At 55.9% G+C, this 18255-nt stretch overlaps 3 protein-coding genes and 1 long non-coding RNA gene across 18 annotated transcripts in view; 1 reads left to right on the top strand and 3 right to left on the bottom strand.

Annotated features, from left to right (window-relative positions):
• Positions 1 to 329: 329 nt before the first annotated feature.
• On the bottom strand, positions 330 to 5607 carry GFY (golgi associated olfactory signaling regulator). 4 transcript variants are annotated; one of them, XM_017882262.1, is made up of 6 exons: positions 5515 to 5607; positions 3746 to 3782; positions 3115 to 3262; positions 1629 to 2832; positions 1193 to 1366; positions 330 to 692 (listed from the first exon to the last, which is right to left on the bottom strand). In XM_017882262.1, exons 4-6 carry the CDS (start codon positions 2809 to 2811, stop codon positions 493 to 495), a joined length of 1557 nt encoding a protein of 518 aa, XP_017737751.1. In that variant the 5' UTR covers positions 2812 to 2832; positions 3115 to 3262; positions 3746 to 3782; positions 5515 to 5607; the 3' UTR covers positions 330 to 492. The 4 variants fall into 4 exon arrangements, with proteins under 4 accessions (XP_017737751.1, XP_017737750.1, XP_017737752.1 ...); XM_017882261.1 differs by having other exon boundaries at positions 3115 to 3381; XM_017882263.1 differs by lacking the exon at positions 3115 to 3262.
• Positions 5608 to 6090: 483 nt separating this feature from the next.
• PTH2 (parathyroid hormone 2) lies at positions 6091 to 7102 on the top strand. The gene is made up of 2 exons (XM_017882265.1): positions 6091 to 6308; positions 6874 to 7102. The coding sequence occupies exons 1-2, from the start codon at positions 6184 to 6186 to the stop codon at positions 7046 to 7048; spliced, it is 300 nt and encodes a 99-aa protein (XP_017737754.1). The 5' UTR covers positions 6091 to 6183; the 3' UTR covers positions 7049 to 7102.
• LOC108535860 (uncharacterized) lies at positions 6215 to 8217 on the bottom strand. 2 transcript variants are annotated; one of them, XR_001887343.1, is made up of 4 exons: positions 8122 to 8217; positions 7698 to 7926; positions 7016 to 7149; positions 6215 to 6710 (listed from the first exon to the last, which is right to left on the bottom strand). It is a non-coding gene; the product is annotated as an uncharacterized LOC108535860 (long non-coding RNA). The 2 variants fall into 2 exon arrangements; XR_001887342.1 differs by lacking the exon at positions 8122 to 8217 and having other exon boundaries at positions 7698 to 8114.
• A 3462-nt stretch (positions 8218 to 11679) lies between these two features.
• Positions 11680 to 18255, bottom strand: part of KASH5 (KASH domain containing 5) — a 31943-nt gene continuing 25367 nt past the window's right edge. For 8 of the 11 annotated variants that reach the window (XM_017882210.1, XM_017882215.1, XM_017882211.1 and 5 more), the window contains 5 exons: positions 17154 to 17212; positions 15044 to 15089; positions 12952 to 13016; positions 12764 to 12874; positions 11682 to 12661 (listed from right to left, as the gene is read on the bottom strand). In XM_017882210.1, coding sequence (XP_017737699.1) covers positions 12520 to 12661; positions 12764 to 12874; positions 12952 to 13016; positions 15044 to 15089; positions 17154 to 17212 — 423 coding nt within the window. In that variant the 3' untranslated portion in view covers positions 11682 to 12519. Of the gene's footprint in view, positions 12662 to 12763; positions 12875 to 12951; positions 13017 to 15043; positions 15090 to 17153; positions 17213 to 18255 lie in introns of all 11 variants that reach the window. The other 3 variants (XM_017882206.1, XM_017882205.1, XM_017882214.1) reach the window with 3 other exon arrangements.

An 18255-nucleotide genomic window follows, 5' to 3' on the forward strand; every position in this document is an offset into this window, starting at 1 on the left:
TCAGACCCAGGGGTCCAGGCCCCAGCCCCTCCTCCCTCAGACCCAGGAGTCCAGGCCCCAGCCCCTCCTCCCTCAGACCCAGGAGTCCAGGCCCCAGCCCCTCCTCCCTCAGACCCAGGAGTCCAGGCCCCCAGCCCCTCCTCCCTCAGACCCAGGAGTCCAGACCCCAGCCCCTCCTCCCTCAGACCCAGGAGTCCAGACCCCAGCCCCTCCTCCCTCAGACCCAGGGGTCCAAACCCAAGCCCCTCCTCGCTAAGTTTCAGCGGTCTCAGATTCCAGCCCCCTCGCACCCCAGGGCTCAGGCCAGAGGAGGGGTCTAGCCATGGGAACATGATATTTATTCGGTCTCAGACCTTGTTCTCTGACCACAGCGCAAGCATCTCTGTATATTAGACCCTTTAGCCAGAGGACAACTCGGTAGCTAAGCATGCCAGGAGAGCAGGGTTTTCCCTGACTGCGGGGATGTGCAGGTCCGGCAGGACTCGGTGGGGCTTACACGAAGTTGTTGGGGAGCGTGGTTGGGGACAGGGCCTCCAGACGCTGCGGGCGACCCACGCGGGGCGGCGGGGGCAGCTTTGGTGGCAGCGGAGGTGTGGGCGGGGGCTGCTTGGTGGCGATGTGGGAAGGGACCCAGGTATCCGGCGCATGAAAGTAGAGGTCGTAGGGGTCTTTCGGGGCGTCCAAATGCAGAACTGTGGGAGCAAAGGGGCGTGATCATATCTGGGCTGACCCTCCAGGCACCCTTGCAGATCATCTCCAGGGCCCCTTTTGTGCGGCTGACCAATCAGGAGGCCGGAGAGAGGATTCCGAATCTGCATTTGAACTGAGTTTTCAATAAAAAGGATCGGGGCCGCTGCGGAAACCAGGAGGCGTGGCGTCCGAGCAGCAGCGGCGGGGCCTGCAGGGGAGGGCGGGGAGTGCAGGGCTTCGGGCCGCGTACCTGGAGGGGCAGCGGCGGGGCTGGCAGGGACCACCGGCTCTGGGCCTGAAGCCGTTTCCAACCACATTGGGAGCGGCACTGGACACTTGTGTGAAATTGCAGACATTTAGGGGGCTGGACGTGGCCATGGAAGAGCCAGGGCTTTCATTGACCTTGGATGGGGGACCTGTGCTTTTTTGGCTGGGCGCCCTAAAGTGCCGGGAGAGACCAGGTTATGGAAAAGTGCAGGCATTCAAGGGGCAGGGCGCTCACCCGGTTCATCTCCGTCGTCCGGAAGCCGGTGATGTGCGAAGGGCCGGTGTCGAGCTGCCCGGCGGTGGAGACACCACAGCAGCACAAAGATGCCTATCAGCAGCGCGGTTCCCGCGAAGAACAGGCAGAGGGCCCCGCCTGCTGCTCCATGTGGTCGCCCCACCAGGGTCACGCCTGAAACAGGAGACCAGCAATCTAAGCTCCTAACCCCCTCCTCTCTCAGACCCAGGGGTCCAGGCTCCTAGCCCCTCCTCCCTCAGATCCAGGAATTCCTATTCCCAAACCCTTCTCCCCCAGACCCAGGAGTCCAGACCCCCAGCCCCTCCTCCCTGGGACCCAGGAGTCCAGGGCCCCAATCTGTCCTCCCTCAGACCCAGGAGTCCAGACCCCCAGCCCCTCCTCCCTCAGACCCAGGAGTCCAGCTCCCGCCCCTCACCGGTCTCCTTCACTCTCTCCACCACGATGATAGTGTTGACTCCTTCACTGGGGCTGTGCCTCTGGGGTGCCCGCAGAGTGGCAGGGGCCAACTGATTGGGGGGCCCTGGAAGAGCAGGGGGACCTACAATCTGGGCTGAGGGAGGAGGGGTGTTGGACTCCTTAGGGCCAGAGTTCTGGGGGGCCTTCAGTTCAACAGTTCCTGGAGAATCTGAAGTGGGCAATTTTGGGGAGTCGGGCTGGATGGCTGCAGGGGTTTCTGGTTTGGGATTTAGGGACAGCTCATTTAGAGCAGTGGCTTCATCCTTGAAGGGCACAGGTGTTTCTGGGTAGAGACTAGTGGAGATTTGAGGGTCGGAGGTCCTGGGGACATCCGTTGCATTTTGGTAGTAGGTTGTGGGGAATTCTGTTTGGGAAATTTCGGTGGGGCTGGGAATGTGGGTTACATGGGATTCTGGGTGGGGGCTTTTAGAAGGGTCAGGATGGAGAGCTTGGAGAAATTCAGAGTTTGGGGTCTCAGTGGAGTTGAGGTCATGGGTTTCTGGAGATTTGGGGTCAGGGGTCTTGGTAGGGCCAGTGTTTGAGGTCTCAGGGATTTCTGCCTGTGAGATTTCAGTTGCATTAAGTTGGGGAATCTCTGGGGATTCTTGGGGTACAGTTTGCATAAGGTCAGTGTTTGGGGTCTCAGGAAATTCTGGGCGTGAAGGTTTGGAGAAGTTAGGTTTGGGGGTCTCAGGGGACCCTGGATGTGGCATTTTCGTTGGGCCAGGTGTGGGGGTCTCAGAAGAATCTAGGTGTGTCATTTTGGAGAGGTTGGTTTTGGGGATGACCAGGGATTCTGATATTGAGGCTGTGAGTGAGTCAGCTTTGGGCGTCTCAGGAGACTGTGGGTGCGGGGTTTCCCGGAGGTCAGGGTTGGGGGTCTCAGTGAAGCCAAGTGGGAAGGTTTCCAGGGAAACTGTATGAGGTGGCTTGAAAGGTTCAGGGTAAGGAGTCTCAGGAAATTCTGGGTTAAGGCGACCTCGTGTGGAATTTTCAGAAGGACCCTTCGGAGGGGAGGTCTCAGAGGGGTGGGCCACGTCCAGAAAGCCAGAGCGCAAAGGCGGAGGGGCTGAGGGAGCGGCCTTGGACCTCAGGCCGGCGAGGAGGAAGACGAGGAAGAGGATCCGGCTGAACGATTTCATAGCTCTGGGAGATACCTATAGCTGCGAGGGGGAGCGGGAAGGAAGGGGTTAAGGCCGAAGGCTCCCAGGAGCCCCGCCCACTCCCGAGGCCACGCCCACTGGCCCGCAGGTGGACCGCGTTCTTTCGGGGCCCAGCTTGGCGCCAGGGATGGGAGGAGAACCCAATCGCAAGTCCCTTGGAGGCTGTGGGGCGATGGCCGCGGTAGCCAAGGGAGACTGAGGCGCGGGGCTTCTTGGGAGTCGTAGTTAATTTCCTTATCTGTTTCACCGAGGGGTCCTAGAAAAATTGCGAAAGAACGATACCTCTCCAGGCCCCCAGATCTCCTCGACTTCGACTTTGGAGGGTGTCAGGCCTTCGAGGGGACATGGGATCTCCTTCCTCTCTGAGGTCCCCCGGGACACTTCGACTCAGCAGTTGTTTACACTACAGGAGGCTCCTAACGGCTGAGGGCTGGACTCATGGATTTGAGGGAGGAGGGAGACATTTGGGTTCTGGGTTAAGAAAGTTACTGGGGGTTCAGATTCCTGGGTCTTCCAGGGTGAGGGGGCTGAGGTTCCTGGCTCCTGGTTCTGTAGGGAGGAGAAGGCTGGAAGTTCAGATGCCTAGAATTTTGAGGGAGCAAGGTCTAGGGGCTGGATAACAGGGGTGAAAGGAGATAAGAGGCCTTGAGCTGTTGGTTCCTGAGTTAGAAAGGAATTGGGACCTCTGAGTCCTCAGGGTCTGGGGGTCTGGGCTCTGCAGAGTGGAGGGGTTAGGACTTGAAGATGAGAGCTTTGGGGCAGGACTCTCAAGTCTGTTATTGAGGATGGAGCTAGGATTTCAGCATTGCTGGGGCTACTATGGGCAGAGAAGCATAGGTCTGTGGTCAGGTGGAGGTGGAGGCGGCCTACACATAGATGGGACAGGCTTACTTGAGGTCCTGGGGTCTCTTACCTGCTCTGGTGTCCAAGATAACAGCAGATGAGCAGAGCTGGATGCAGAGAACAGTGAATGTTACAGAATGGCTCTGGGCAGGGCGGTGAGAGGTAGGGTCTCAGGGGCACACAGGTGACACAACTGAACCCCTCCCAGGGGATCCCGAGAGCCTAGTGACAGACTTAGACTCTTAAAGGGACAGAAGTAAAGGACATTGTCTCTGGGGTGGGGAAGGGAGTTAGAAACTGGAATGATCTACTGGAGATGTGGCCCAGTCAAACTATCTTTTTGAAACCAGCGGTCCTGGCCCTCTACCCTCTCCTACCTGGAAACCCAGGGGTCTAGCTCTCTGGTACCTTCCTATTTCAAGTCCCCTAAGTTGTATCCCACAGCTCCCTCCCCCTAGACTCAGAACTCCAGTCCTCTAGCTCCTTCCTTCCTCAGATCCAGGAATCCAAGTCCCTAGCCTCATCCTCTCCCAGAACATAGGAATCTGGGTCCCTGTCCCATCCACTCTTAGACTCAGGAGCCCAAGCTTCTGCCACCACCTTCCTAGGAAACTAGGAGCCCAAGTTTCCACATCTCAAATTGCTACTGCTCTGTAGGACTTCCAAGTTTTGCCCATCTTCTCCTCACTGTGTATAGACGCTCCTCTTTTTTACATTATTATTTTTTGAGACAGTCTCTCTCTGTTGCCCAGGTTGGAGCGCAGTGGTGCAATCTCGGCTCACTGCAACCTCCAACTCCCGGGTTCAAGCGATTTTCCTGCCTCAGCCTCCCAAGCAGCTGGGATTATACCACACCTAATTTATGTATTTTTGTAAAGAAGGAGTTTTGCCACGTTGGCCAGGCTAGTCTTGAACTCCTGATCTCAAGTGATCCACCCACCTCGGCCTTCCAAAGAGCTGGGATTACAGGTGTGAGCCACTGCACCCGGCTGAGGCCCCTCTAAAGAGTCAGCATGGGCTCGGCGCGCTGGCTTATGCCTGTAATCCCAACACTCTGGGAGGCCAAGGCGGGCGGATCGCAAGGTCAGGAGCTCAAGACCAGCCTGGCCAACAGCTTGGCGAAACACCCGTCTCTACTCAAAATACAAAAATTAGTCAGGAGTGATGGTGGACGCCTGTAATCCCAGCTACTCGGGAGGCTGAGGCAGAATGGCTTGAACCTGGGAGGTAGAGGTTGCAGTTAGCCGACATGGTGCCATTGCACTCCAGCCTGGGCAACAAGAGCAAGACTCCGTCTCAAACAAACAAACACAAAAAAAGAGTCAGCATGAGGAGGACTGGGCTTTAATCTTTTTTTTCTTTTGAGACGGAGTCCCGCTCTGTCGCCCAGGCTGGAGTGCAGTGGCTGGATCTCAGCTCACTGCAAGCTCCGCCTCCCGGGTTTACGCCATTCTCCTGCCTCAGCCTCCCGAGTAGCTGGGACTACAGGTGCCAGCCACCTCGCCCGGCTAGCTTTTGTATTTTCAGTAGAGACGGGGTTTCACCGTGTTAGCCAGGATGGTCTCAAACTCCTGACCTCGTGATCCGCCCATCTCGGCCTCCCAAAGTGCTGGGATTACAGGCTTGAGCCACCGCGCCCGGCCTGGGCTTTAATCTTAACAGCACCCCTAAACTCCGCCCAGATAAGGACTTAGACACATCCTCAGGGCAGCTCAGTAGCCCTGTCTGTTTTCCCCTCTTCACTCTCTCTCTGAGGCTTTTCTGATGTCTGTCACTTTTCCTGTCCTCACACCCCTGCCACACGTACCCTTTGCCATTTCTTGCCTTTTCCCCCCTCACCATCTCGCCTTCGGTCTTTCTGGGCCTCTCCCTGCTGGATTTGTCTCTGGGCAGCTCCGTCCAGGCCAGGACGTCCTTCCATTGCCGTCTGTCTTTCTGAGAGCCTTTTTTTTCTCTCCTCCACCTCCGTCTGACTGTTCGTTTCCATCTCCTTTGCTCTCTTTTCTTGTTTTCTTCCTTTTCCTTTCTTTTTCCGTCGTTCCCTTTCTTTCTATTTCTTCCTCGGCCACTCTGTCTTTGTCCTTCTCTTTGTGTCTCTGTTCCTCTGACGGTCCTTCCGCCAGTCTCTATTTTTAGCCCTCTGACACACCCCCTGTGTCCACCTCTCTGTCTGTCTGTCTCTCCCCCTCCCTCGTCTCAGGTCCAGCTTCTGGTCCCAATTAGTTGGTGGCGGCCAAGGCAGCGGCAGGTCCCCCACCCCCGGCTCCTCATTACCGCTGGCGGCTCCTAATGAGCCTGGGGAGGGGGTGACCCCGCGCCCCGGCCCCCCGGCCTGCGTCACTGCCCGGTGCGGGGCTGCGGAGGCGATATAAGGGGGCTGCCAGCATCGCTGCCCGAGCCCACTGCGCGGTAGGGGACCGTGCGGGAAGCTGGGGGTGGGTGCATGGTAGGGCCGGGGTTTCTGGGCCAGGATGCAGCCCCACTGAGCCCCTTTCTGGTTCACAGGTGATGGAGACCCGCCAGGTGTCCAGGAGCCCTCGGGTTCGGCTGCTGCTGCTGCTGCTGTTGCTGGTGGTGCCCTGGGGCGTCCGCACTGCCTCGGGAGTCGCCCTGCCCCCGGTCGGGGTCTTCAGGTAGGTGCCAGGCCCAGAACTCCCAGGGAGGGGTGGGGACCTGGAGAAATAGGAAGAGAACCAAAGAGAAAGGGGACAGAAGACCCAGAAAACGGGACAGAAGCCCAAAGAGAGGGCGACCGAGACCCAGCGAGAAGACAGAGACTAGGGGTGGTGGAAGGCGGGAGGAGGGTTTGGTGGTGGTGGTGGTGCGAGAATGGACAGAGAATCAGCAAGGGAAAGAGACACAGAAAGATAGATCCCGAGAAAGGCGTGGAGAAGGCTCAAAAGGAGCCGATGCAGAAACGGATTCGTTCTTTGAGCAACCTTTAGTGGGTTCTTGGTGTGCGCCTGGCCATGTGCTGAGCGCTGTGGGCGGACAAGTGCATCAGACTCGGTCTCAGTACCCGGGGAGTTTCGAACCTGATGAGCAGAGAGACAGAGACCCACACAGAGAACGAGACAGAGGGAGCCGGACCGACCCACTCCACCGACGGGGCAGTAACAGGGCTTCAAGTTAGACCGCGGGGAGGACAGGCGGCGGCGAGCGCGGATCTGGACGCGCGGCCACCGCGTCTCTCCACAGCCTCCGCCCCCCAGGACCGGCCTGGGCGGATCCCGCCACCCCCCGGCCGCGGAGGAGCCTGGCGCTGGCGGACGACGCGGCCTTCCGGGAGCGCGCGCGGTTGCTGGCCGCCCTCGAGCGCCGCCACTGGCTGAACTCGTACATGCACAAGCTGTTGGTGTTGGACGCGCGCTGAGCGCGCCGCCAGTCCCCATCTCAATAAAGACCCTGCCGTGAGCTCCGGACTGCGCCTCGTTCCTGTGCGACCTGCGTGTGCGTTGGGTTGGGGGCGCGGGGCTGGAAAGGTTGGGGTAGAAAAGAGACAGGACTTTGCGTCGGCCACTCTGGCATCTCTCCCCTCAGTCCCCACTCTATTTTCTTTCCTCAATTCCGTTTCTCTGCCTCTGTCTTTGTCCAGGAAGCTGGCTTCTTTCCTATTTCTGGATCTCTGCTTCCCTACCGCCCCCCACCTCCGCTCTGTCCCCTCCTTTCATTCTGGGTCCCTGTCCCTCCCTACCCCCGTCTCTGTCCCCTTCTCTCTGTTTCTCTGTAATCTCCAAGGTCTCTGTCATCCTCTGTCTCTGTCCCCTTCTCTGGGTCTCTTTCCTCTGTGGGTATGTGTCCCCGTCTCCCTGCGTCCTTGTGGGTATCTCCCCTTTTACCCTCTTGGCTTTCTGGTCTTCTGAGAATCTCTGCCTCCTCTCTCTATTCTCCTTCTGCCTCTGAAACTCTTCCTTTCCTTCTCCTTCACTTTCTTTTTTCCTTTTTCCTCTACCTGACTCCTTCATATCTTCCTTTTTTTCCCCCTCCGTTAGGTTTCTATCTGTCTCTCCACCAGCTCCCACCTTTGAATTTCGCTGTTCCTCCTCCCCATCACTTCCAGACTTCTCCCCAGGCACAGTGGAAAGATCGTAGACCCTGGTGTGAGGCAGCCCTAGCATCCAAACCCAGGGTCCTCCAAATCTAGCTGCGTAGTATTGAGAAAGCCTTCTTGACGTCAGTCTCCGTGCCTCCTTTTCTTCATCTGTTATGAGGATCCAATAAGCTATCCTTCATAAGACTTCAGCGCAGCGCCTGTCACGTAGCAAAATGCTTTTTTTGGAAAAGGGTTTCCTCCTTTCACAGCAGCCTCCAGCGATTTTTTTCAGGGTTTTCCGACTTCAGGTCTCCCTCTCGGGAGACCACCGGGGCGCCAGGCTGGGGCAGGAGAAGAGGAGAGAGGAGCAGGCGTCAGGCTCCAAAAAGGACAGGGAAAGGGCGGGGAGATACCTGGGCTGCAGGTGAAGTGAGAAAAGAGCCAATCAAAATCTGTCTCTTTCCCGGGAGGTCCAGCCTGCCCTTCAGCTCCGCCCTCAAGGATAACCATGGCAACCCGGTGGTCCACAGAGGGCCAGATCAGCACGTTTGGGGCGCCGTTCGTGCGGACCGCGCTCTCATTGGTTTAAAGAAGAGGGTGGAGCTGGCCGCGTCTGCTGCGCGGGAAGCGGGGCCGCCGCATGCGGTTGGCAAGGTCTCCCAGAGTTTGCATTTTCGGGAGACGGACCGAGCCCTAATTGGCCCTTGGACTGTGGGGGCGGGACTGTTTCTCTGTCGTTCCTAATAACAAAGGAAAGACTGTATTCTTCAAAACTATCTGGAGTTGGCCTAATTTTACAAATAAGACTGAAAGTCAGGAGGAATTTTCCTAAGTTGTTAGAGCTACTAAGCGACAAAAGGATAACTGGAATCCAGGTATGTGCAATTTCAAAAGTTTCGACTTTTCCACTACTTTCATGGAGAAATGGAATTAAAATGTTAATGAGCAGTTGCTATATAGCAGGCACTCTTCTAAGTGCTGTGCTTGTATTAGCTCTTTTAACCTCACAACGACCCTATGAAGAGCCTCCTCCTGTTTCCCCGAGGGCCTGGTAGCTGGGTACTGGCCTGGTCTCTTCCCACACTCTATTTTCTCCCTGATCCGTTTCCGAACATTTGAGGTTTTTGACCAAAATGGTGTCTGGAACCTCCTCCCTCCCCACTCTACTCTCAGGCAAATTCAGCAGTCCCCGCAGCTTCCGCCACCACCCACAGCTGACAACACCCAGACCCCCTTCTCCAGCCTGGGAGCTCAGAGCTCAGGACTCCAGCCCCTAAATGAACTGAGTCTTTCCCTGAACTCACTCTTTATCATGGGTTCCCTATCTTGGGAATGGCTGCACTGTCTCCTAGTCACTGGACCAGGTCCCAAGGGTTGTCCTTGTCCTGCCCCTTTCACCATCCTTTACAGCTTGTCAGTCTCCAGCCTGGTCCCTCCCGCCCTGCCATGGCTTTGCTCTTCCCTCCTCTCCACCCGCATGCCCTGCCTCAGGCCTTATTCTCTCCTACCTGGACCACAGCCCCAGACTCCTCCCCACCTGCTGGCCTTCATTCTTATCCCCTTCATTCATTGATCTCCTCCACAGGCCCCAAACACTCTTCTTCCCACCCAGAGTTCTGCCTTCCCTTGCTCACAGCCCTTTCACAGGCACTGGGGAATAAAGTTCAAGCTGGTGTTCAAATTCCTTCACGGGCTCTTGCCTACCTCTCTTATTTCCCACCACTCTGTAGCCTTCAATCCCTTCCCGACTCCAAATCTTTTTAATTTTTAATTTTTTTTTTTTTAAATCCAGCAACAGGATGCTGCCCATGGCTCTCCACACACACTGGTCTCTTTCCCACCTCTATGACACCCTCCCTGGGCCCCTGCTGACTGTAACCCAAACCTTACCCATCTTTCAAGACTAAACACAAATGTCACTTGTCTGGAAAGAATTCTGTAACCTCCCAGCCGAATCAGTTGCCTTTTCTGGGCTCTCACAGAACTTGCAGCTACCTCCATCAGTCTTTTTTTTTTTTTTTTTTTTTGAGACGGAGTCTCACTCTGTCGCCCAGACTGGAGTGCAGTGGCCGGATCTCAGCTCACTGCAAGCTCCGCCTCCCGGGTTTACGCCATTCTCCTGCCTCAGCCTCCCGAGTAGCTGGGACTACAGGTGCCCGCCACCTCGCCCGGCTAGTTGTTTTTTGTATTTTTTAGTAGAGACGGGGTTTCACAGTGTTAGCCAGGATGGTCTCGATCTCCTGACCTCGTGATCCACCCGTCTCGGCCTCCCAAAGTGCTGGGATTACAGGCTTGAGCCACCGTGCCCGGCCATCAGTCTTTAAATAGGTTCGATTCTGTCCCTCCCTCGCTCAAAACTCTCCAAGGAAGCATCTGGGGTGATGAAACTGTCTACTATTTTGACCTGGGCTGTGATTTTCATGGGTATATACGTACACAAAAGTTTATCCGGCTGATACTTAAGGTTTGTCTGCTATCCGTATGTAAGCTGTGCCTCAATTAAAATGTCAAAAACCAAAGACAAACAAGCAATAAAACCTCCCAAAGCCGCATCATTCTCAGGAGAAAATCTGAGCTCCTCAGCTTGATGTTGGAGGTCCTGCTTTCCCCTACAGCTTCATTTTCTAAGGTCTAGCTGTTGCAAAGAAATGATGAACAAATATTTGTTGAATCAGTAAATGGCACCCCGGTGCATTTCCTGTTTGCCATTTGCACTCTAGCGGACGTCTCTGGTGTATGCCTGGTCCACATCCCTGTCCCCCTTTTTCTGTAGAGAGTTGTTGCTGCCTTTGATGGTTGTGACTGGAGAGTCTGGTGGGGCTGCCAATCTCGTGATCCTTCTCCTTGGCCACAGGGATGGGCATGGGCCACACACGTTGCCTGTCATAGCAGCCCAATCCCCTGAGAGCTGGGGAAGGGGAACCTCCTTTGACTCTCCTGGTTGAAGGTGGGGTCCTGTCTCCTTCCTATCTTGGGATTTTCCCAGATAAGGAAGGATGTTCAACTGATAGGCTGCTATAAACAGCAGACAGCCACCATGTGAGTTCATTCGCTGAACTGGACTGAGACTGAGTTTGGGTCCCAACTCTCACAATTTTTAGCTGTGACATCTAGGCCAAGTCATTTAACTTCTCTGTGCTTCAGTGTCTTCATTTGTAAAGCAATAATAGCACCATCTACTTCTTAGTATTGAGGTGAAGATTAAATACATATCTCAAAGTGCCTAGCTCAGCGCCCTCCCACCCTGGGGCCAGCCATCCTGGGTGTCCACTCTTGTTATTTACAGGGAGTGCTGCAGCCATGGTGTAAGGATCCTGCTGGCGGTGCTATGAGGCAGGCAAAGCTTGGGGCATTCCCTGCACAACTCCAATACCATGGGCCACGTGCCCCACACAGTGGGTGCCCAATTGTGTATTTTTGGGGAGTAGGGTAGGCTTCTCAGACTCCATGTGCTTCCCTCTTGTGTCCTCAGCTTTACTCCAGTGGGGAAGGGGCTTACAGCGTAATGATGCACCAGAGCTGCACCATGCAGACGGTCCCTGTGAATAACAGGGAGGGGCTGGGGTCTCACATGTGTGTTTTTCTTAATTTTTTTTTTGTTTTTTTTGAGACAGAGTCTCACTCTGTTGCCCAGGCTGGAGTGCAGTGGCACGATCTCCACTCACTATACAACCTCTGCCTCCCAGGTTCAAGTGATTCTCCTGCCTCAGCTTCCTGAGTAGCTGGGATTAACAGGCAGCTCCACCACGCCAGGTGGCTAATTTTTGTTATTTTAGTAGAGACAGGGTTTCACCATGTTGGCCAGGCTGGTCTTGAACTCTTGATCTCAGGTGATCCACCTGCCTTGGCCTCCCAAAGTGCTGGGATTACAGGCATGAGCCACTGCGCCTGGTCCAGGAAGATTGTCCTTTATTGAGTTAGGATGCAGTTAGGACTGGGCCAACCTAGGCTCCTACCCACGGTGGGGTGGCAGGACAGAGTCAGGATCCTTTTGCAGGAGGGCAAGGCAGAGGTGTAGAGAAGGTAGGAGGGAGAGAGATCAGGGAGAGGAGGTATCCTGGAGCCCTTCAAAGCAGCCTGGCGATGCGTGCCAAGGCCACTCAGCAGCTGCACACTGTGGTGGTGTGTAGGTGACTCCCAAAGTGTTTTGTTGGGTCCATGCCCTGCAGTGGTTTTCAGTGTGAAGGAGGTGTGTGGCAAGGCACTTTCAAGGTACCCAGTCTCCACAGAGGTACTTGACCTCCCAGGCCCCCCAGGCTCCCTTACAGTTAAGGGTGGTCACACCAAACAGTCTGGCTAGCGAAACAAACACAAGTCTGCTGGTGGCTCTGGGCAGGCAACTGCTTCTCTTTTATTACGAGTATGATTTGAATCTACCCACTGCACACTGAGGCTACTGCCTCTCTTTATAGAAAGGAAGGGAAAAGTTTCCGTCTCCCGCAGATGTGATGTAGGAAGCTGCGGTCGCCAACTCCTGAGCATGAGGGAGGGGACAGGAGAATCACCGAGGCCCCGACCCCGAGGCAACCGAGACTTAGCTGTGTGCCCACAGCTGCCCTCGCCAGGCTTGTTTTGTGAGGGAATAATCCTTAGTGCTTAATCCATTACTGGGGAGTTTTGCTATTATTAAGAAATGTCAACATTAAAAAACTAGCAGACTTCACATAAAAACCCAACACAGGGATGTGGATCCCCTGTACTCCATCTGGGGTACGCTGGCGCAACACTGGGCTAACAATGGGGATCCGAGTGGAGAGAGGCCCGCAGGATTTACTGAGCTAGACACTGCTCTGAGGGGCAAGTGGAGCCTCTCACACTGGAGGGGGCTGGAGGTAGCAGAGCTGGAGGTGGGGCCAGGTGGGAGGTGGGGACGGGCCCAGCAGCAGGACAGAGAGCAGCAGCAGCAGCAGCAGGCCCAGGACTGGAGCTGGGATCAGTGGATGTGGAGTGACCCTGGTGGGGAGGTGGGACAGCGTTTAGGGTAGGGTCCGGGCAGCCTCTGCTCTTCCCAAGGTCAGACCACCTCCTTCCTTCTGGAGAGGACTGGGGGCACACCTTAGCCGCTGTGGGGGCAGGCAGAGCTGGCCCCAGGGCTTCCTCCTGACTGGGACCAGCTCCTTCATCACAGGCACCAAGGCTTGCTGGAGTTCCTGCTGCGCAGGCCTGCTGGGGGAAAGGAGGGAATCACCACTGGGTTTTTCCTTGTCCCCAATTTCCCTCCCGGACCCCATGGGTCCTATTACCTCTCTGGAGGGCTTTCTAGGATGTCTCCAGGGCAAGGGTCTCCTAGAGGCATAGGGAGATCCGCCTGGGAGGACAAAAGAGGTGCATTTGAGGCACTGGGTTCTGGACTGAGAGGTCCTCAGGTCAGCCCACTGGACATAAGTGACCACACAGAAGGTGGTGGAGCTCAGGAGCTAACTGAGTGCACTTCTCTGAGATGCGCTGCCAGGTTGGGTTCCCAGTTCTGCCAGCCTCTGGCTGAGGGTCCTTGGCATGTCACCACACCTCTCCGTGCCTCTCTTTCCGTATCTGCTGGCCAGGGAAGTCCCCACCTCATAGGGTTAACATGGTGACTAAATGAGTGAATGTGGGGGGAAAAAAGGTGGGGGCAGTAGCTTGGACAGCGCCTGGTACCTAGTGAGTGCTCAGTGTCTGTGTAAGCTATTCAATATCATCACCTCCATTTTCCATCGGCTTCTGGAAGTATCTAAGCTCTCTGAGGGCAGAGACCACATCTTCCACAGGTGCCCACCCCTGTGCTGGGCCTCATGCAGAATCCTGTCTTCCTGCCTATGCCAGAATCAGATGCTTTACTAATTAAAAACACGCCATTATAGGACAGGCACGGTGGCTCACGCCTGTAATCCCAGCACTTTGGGAGGCTGAGGCGGGCGGATCACAAGGTCAGGATATGGAGACCATCCTGGCCAACATGGCAAAACCACGTTTCTACTAAAAATACAAAAATTAGCTGGGTGTGGTGGTGCATGCCTGTAATCCCAGCTACTCAGGAGGCTGAGGCACGAGAATCGCTTGAACCCGGGAGGCGGAGGTTGCAGTGAGCTGAGATCACGTCCCTGCACTTCAGCCTGGCGACAGAGCGAGACTCCGTCTCAAAACAAAACAAAACAAAACACCATGCCATTATAAATGGCATAATTACAAACGTATTTTTCTCATTGTTCATGGTTGCTATACTGAAATATGATTGATTTTTTATTTTGACCTTTCACCCAGCAACCATGCTAAATTCACTGATTAATTCCAACACTTCATCTGAAGATTCAAAGATCAAAGCCCCAGCTGTCCCTCCAGGGTTAGGCCCCACTCACTGTGCTGCCTCATCCCCCATGTCTCCCTGGAAGGGCCTCACCTCTATGGGTCTCTGGCCTTCCTACCCCACACCTTTTGACTCAGATGAGGATGATGAATGACAATAATAATGGCAGTAAATAAAAACAGAACACCAATCACAATCAATATGTTCACTCTACCACCTGCTGTGCCAGGCACGGACCCAGGCCCTTTATGACGTGGTCCTTAACCCTCCTCCCCACCCTGGGAGCTAGGAAGAGATCATCCCCGTGTGAGCTGTGAGGAAGCTGAGGTGGAGCCCCAGTCTCTGCAAGGCAGTGTGTGGTATGTGGAGAGGAGGTGGGCTTCGGGGCCAGGGCGCTGGGGGCTGAGTGTCATGGAGGCAGCTATCTCGGCCAGTTTGGACCCTGAAGAGCCCCAAGGGCCCTGACAGTGCCTGACGCACAACAGGCAGACTCCAACCCAGCTCCTGCCTTCCTCAGCTCAGAACCCAGGGCTCCTCACCTCTCCTTACTGAGATTCTTTCCCCGTCCTTGCCTGAGAGCAGAAATCCTAACCTCCACTGGGCACTGGGCTCTGAGGAGCAGAGGAGCTGGCCTGTGTGGCTGCAGGCTGGGGGGCTGTGGGCACTGTGCCCCCAGGGAGTTCTGAGGCTGGCTGGGGCGGGCCAGCCCAACCTCTGCCGAGTGTGGGCACATGTGCGTGTGCATTTATGCAATCCGGGGGTGCAGCCACGTCTATGAGGCCTGCGGTGTGGTGGCTGCCGCCCTGTGTGTGTGGCTGGGGAGCTCCCCTGGGAGCAGCCTGGCCGCCCACCAACCTCCAGGCCTCCCCCCACCTCACCATCGCTCTCATTAGCTACAGCAAGGGCCTTGTTATCTCTTGGCCAAATGATTTTTCTCTCTGCTCCTGAGGAGTTGAGGTGTGAGGTTGGGGCTTGGGAAGAGTTGAAATGAACGACTCAGCCTCTGCGGGCTTGGAGCGGATGGGGCTGGGGAGAGCGCTGGGGCTGCCCACCGTGGCCTGGCTCTCTGCGTCCTCCTCTTCCTCTCTTCCGGTCAACCTGAGGGCCAACAAAGTCACTGCTGGCATCGTCCTCTCCTCCCTGGTTCCCTTTGCCTACTATGGGCTGGGAGGGAAGCCTTGGAGCAGGGTCTTAGCACAGGCCCGGGAGCATGGACAGGCCTGGGGGAGGCCAGGGAGCATGGACGGGCCTGGGGGAGGCCAGGGAGCATGGACGGGCCTGGGGGAGGCCAGGGAGCATGGATGGGCCTGGGGGGCGTCCTGCATATGTATTTTTCACAGGAATTTAAAAAAAATTATCCAAAGGGTCTGTGACCACTAAAGAATAAGGGGGCCTCTTCATCTCAGAGTGGTTTTCTCAGCCACTACTTCCCCAGTGGGTCCCCCAGCTGGGAACTGAGGCTTCCAGCTCTCTCACCCTCCAAAGTACCAGAGATTCAGGCCTCTGTAAGACCCCAGAGCACGTGTCGAAACGCCCTTCCTGTCTAGTGGGTTGAGCCATTTCTCAATGGCTGTCACTGGGTACTGTCTGAGGACTGGCACTCCAACTCAGACCTCCCAGCCCACAGAACCCAACTGTTGGAGCTCTTCCCCATGCCAAATCCTCTTAGGTGTGCAAGCCCCTCTTCCAGGAGGACTGGAAGAGCCCTGAGGGGTCAGCATGCCACTCACTCACTCATTTACTCACATCTTCCAAGGAGCAGACCCTGGGCCTATGGGCTGGGAGATGAGACCTGGCCCTGCCCTCAGCGAGTCTCAGAGTCTTGGTCTAGGAGGACATCTGGCTCCCACCCCTGCCTTGGGGGAAGGCTCCTAGGGAGGCCCCTCCTAGGGTCATGGCCATCTGAGTCCCTGAAATGCTGCTTTGGGGTCTCAGGCCTCAAGCTGCCCAGGCTGAATGTCCCTTAGAGACCCAGCCATCCACACCACCAGCCACTGCCTTCACTGGGAGCAGAGATTCAGCCCTGCAGTTGCCACTACCACCAGCTTCAGACCCAAAACCCTCAGAGATACCCTCAGGAATACAGCTGTGCTCCCACGCAATAAGGGATCCAGGCTTTTAGGCCCCAGTCAGACATACACTGTCTGATCCCCTGAAACTTCTACTTGGGACCCAACCCGTCTCAAGGTCCAAGTCCTAACCCCTGGCTACCTTTAGGGGCCATGGTATTCACCAGCTTCCTCACTCCCAGCTTTCCAACCTGCGGATCAAACAGCCCCTGCCCTCTGGAAACTCGGAAACTCGCATGGCACCTGCCTCCCCGACTTCCACTACTGCTCAGCCCCTTCTCCCCTCCTTTCTCTGGTGACGCAAAGGGAGGTCATAGCTCCAGAGCTCCCATCCCGCCCAATCTCAGCTCTTCCCAGACAAGTCCAATTAGAGGCCTTGGCAGGCAGCCTCATTAGTAGCCGCAGCTGGGAGCCTGAAAGAGGGGAGGGGGAGAGGGAAGCAACACAGGAAACCAGAGGCCCCAAGGCCAGGGCCCTGGAGGAGGGTGGGCCCAGTCATCTAGTGCTTTCTCCATCGTCAGAGGCCTGGACACAGCCTCCTAACAATCACATCCCAATCACAGGGCTGGAACTTCATAGCATAAGACCAAATGCTCACAACAGCCTGACTGCAAAGTACCTGAGCTGGAATCTGAAACCACGCTGATTCCAGAGGCCCCCCTCACCCCCAAGATCTCCCAGCTGACTGGGAGCTCTCCAGGGAGGTTCCCTGGAGCCTCGGGAAAGGTGTGTTCAGTGAGAGAACGACCATGTGACTGAGCTGTCCCTTCTGCCTGACAATTGTGTCTTCTTGTCTAAGAGTTTCCTATACTAACACCACTCCCACAGGGCTCCATTCAGGCATGGTGGCCTGCCTCGGCCTCTCTGAGAGCCTTCCCCCGAGGCAGAGTCGGGAACCAGATCTCCTCCTAGACTTGAGGGCAGGGCCAGGTCTCATTTCCTGGCCTACAGGTCCAGGGTCTGCTCTGGGAAGATGTGAAGAATGAGTGAATGAGTGGCATGCCGACCCCCTCAGGGCTCATCCAGTCCTCCTACTCTAAGCATCTGTGAATGGGGTGTCACCCTGAGGCAGATGGATGGCTCAGCTCCTTACCACATGGATGGCTCCTTCCTTCCTTCTCCATGGTGCACTGGCTCTCCCTGGAAGTTTCTCTGTGGAAACAAAAAGGTTAGTTCTTCTCTGATTCTTCTCACTCAAAGCTCCACCCCTAACAGTGCCCACTGTCTCCCCGCTGGTCCCAGACCCCATATGCAAAAGGTCTTCCAGGCTGCAACCTGCACATGAATTCACCACCGTCTACAACATACCCTCCTCTTGTGCTCCCCTACATGAGGATGGCCCTATTATCCCCCTGAGGGCAGAAGCCAAAAACCAAAGGGTTGTTCTCGATGCCACCAAGCCCCCTTCCCTCACAGGACCCAGGAGTCCCAGTCGCCTAAACTTCCTGGATGTTCCACAGACCTCGTACACTTATCTGGGTCCCACAGGAGATCAGCACTTCCCTGTCCAACCGCCTTCTCATCCCAGGTTCCCAGACTTGGGCTGGGTCCATCTGCTCCTCCTCAGGACCCAAGTACCTCTTGGTTTCTCCAGAGACATATCAGCATTGCCCTTGACCTCAACAACCAACTTGACATTGTTTTTTAAATGCAATCCTTGAGCTCCAGGCTGGTGCACCCAACTGCTTCCAGGCAGCCCCCAGACATCCCTCAAGATTTCACCTCATGAGGTCACAAGTTCCAAGTCTTTCCTCCTCTCCTCCCTCCCCATCACCCACATCCCATCTGATCCCCGCTCTGTCCTTCCACCCCAATTATGTCTGTCTGTCCCTTTTCCTCCATCCCTAGGGCCCTGGCCTGGCTCAGGCTTCATCACCATTGCTCCAGCCTCCTCCCTGCCTCCAGTAGGTCCCTCACATGGTCCCAGAGGGATCTTTTTATGCCCAGAGCTGACCCCACCCTTCCTGTGGCTTTCCGAAGAAAAGTACAATCTGTTAGCTTGTCAGAGATTTCCTTTCATGATCTGGCCCTGGCCTCATCTCTCACTAGTCACCCCCAGCTACCCTCTACTCCTCAAGGATATCATGATTTTATGCCAAGGCCTTGCACAGGCTGTGCTAGTGCCTAGAAGGCCTCTCTTTCCTCCAACCACTTAATCTCCTTCCCCTCCCCTCCCCTTCTCCCCTCTCCCTCCC

The sequence above is a fragment of the Rhinopithecus bieti genome, unplaced genomic scaffold (genome assembly GCF_001698545.2).
Source record: "Rhinopithecus bieti isolate Rb0 unplaced genomic scaffold, ASM169854v2 scaffold_12070, whole genome shotgun sequence".
Lineage (NCBI taxonomy): Eukaryota > Metazoa > Chordata > Mammalia > Primates > Cercopithecidae > Rhinopithecus > Rhinopithecus bieti.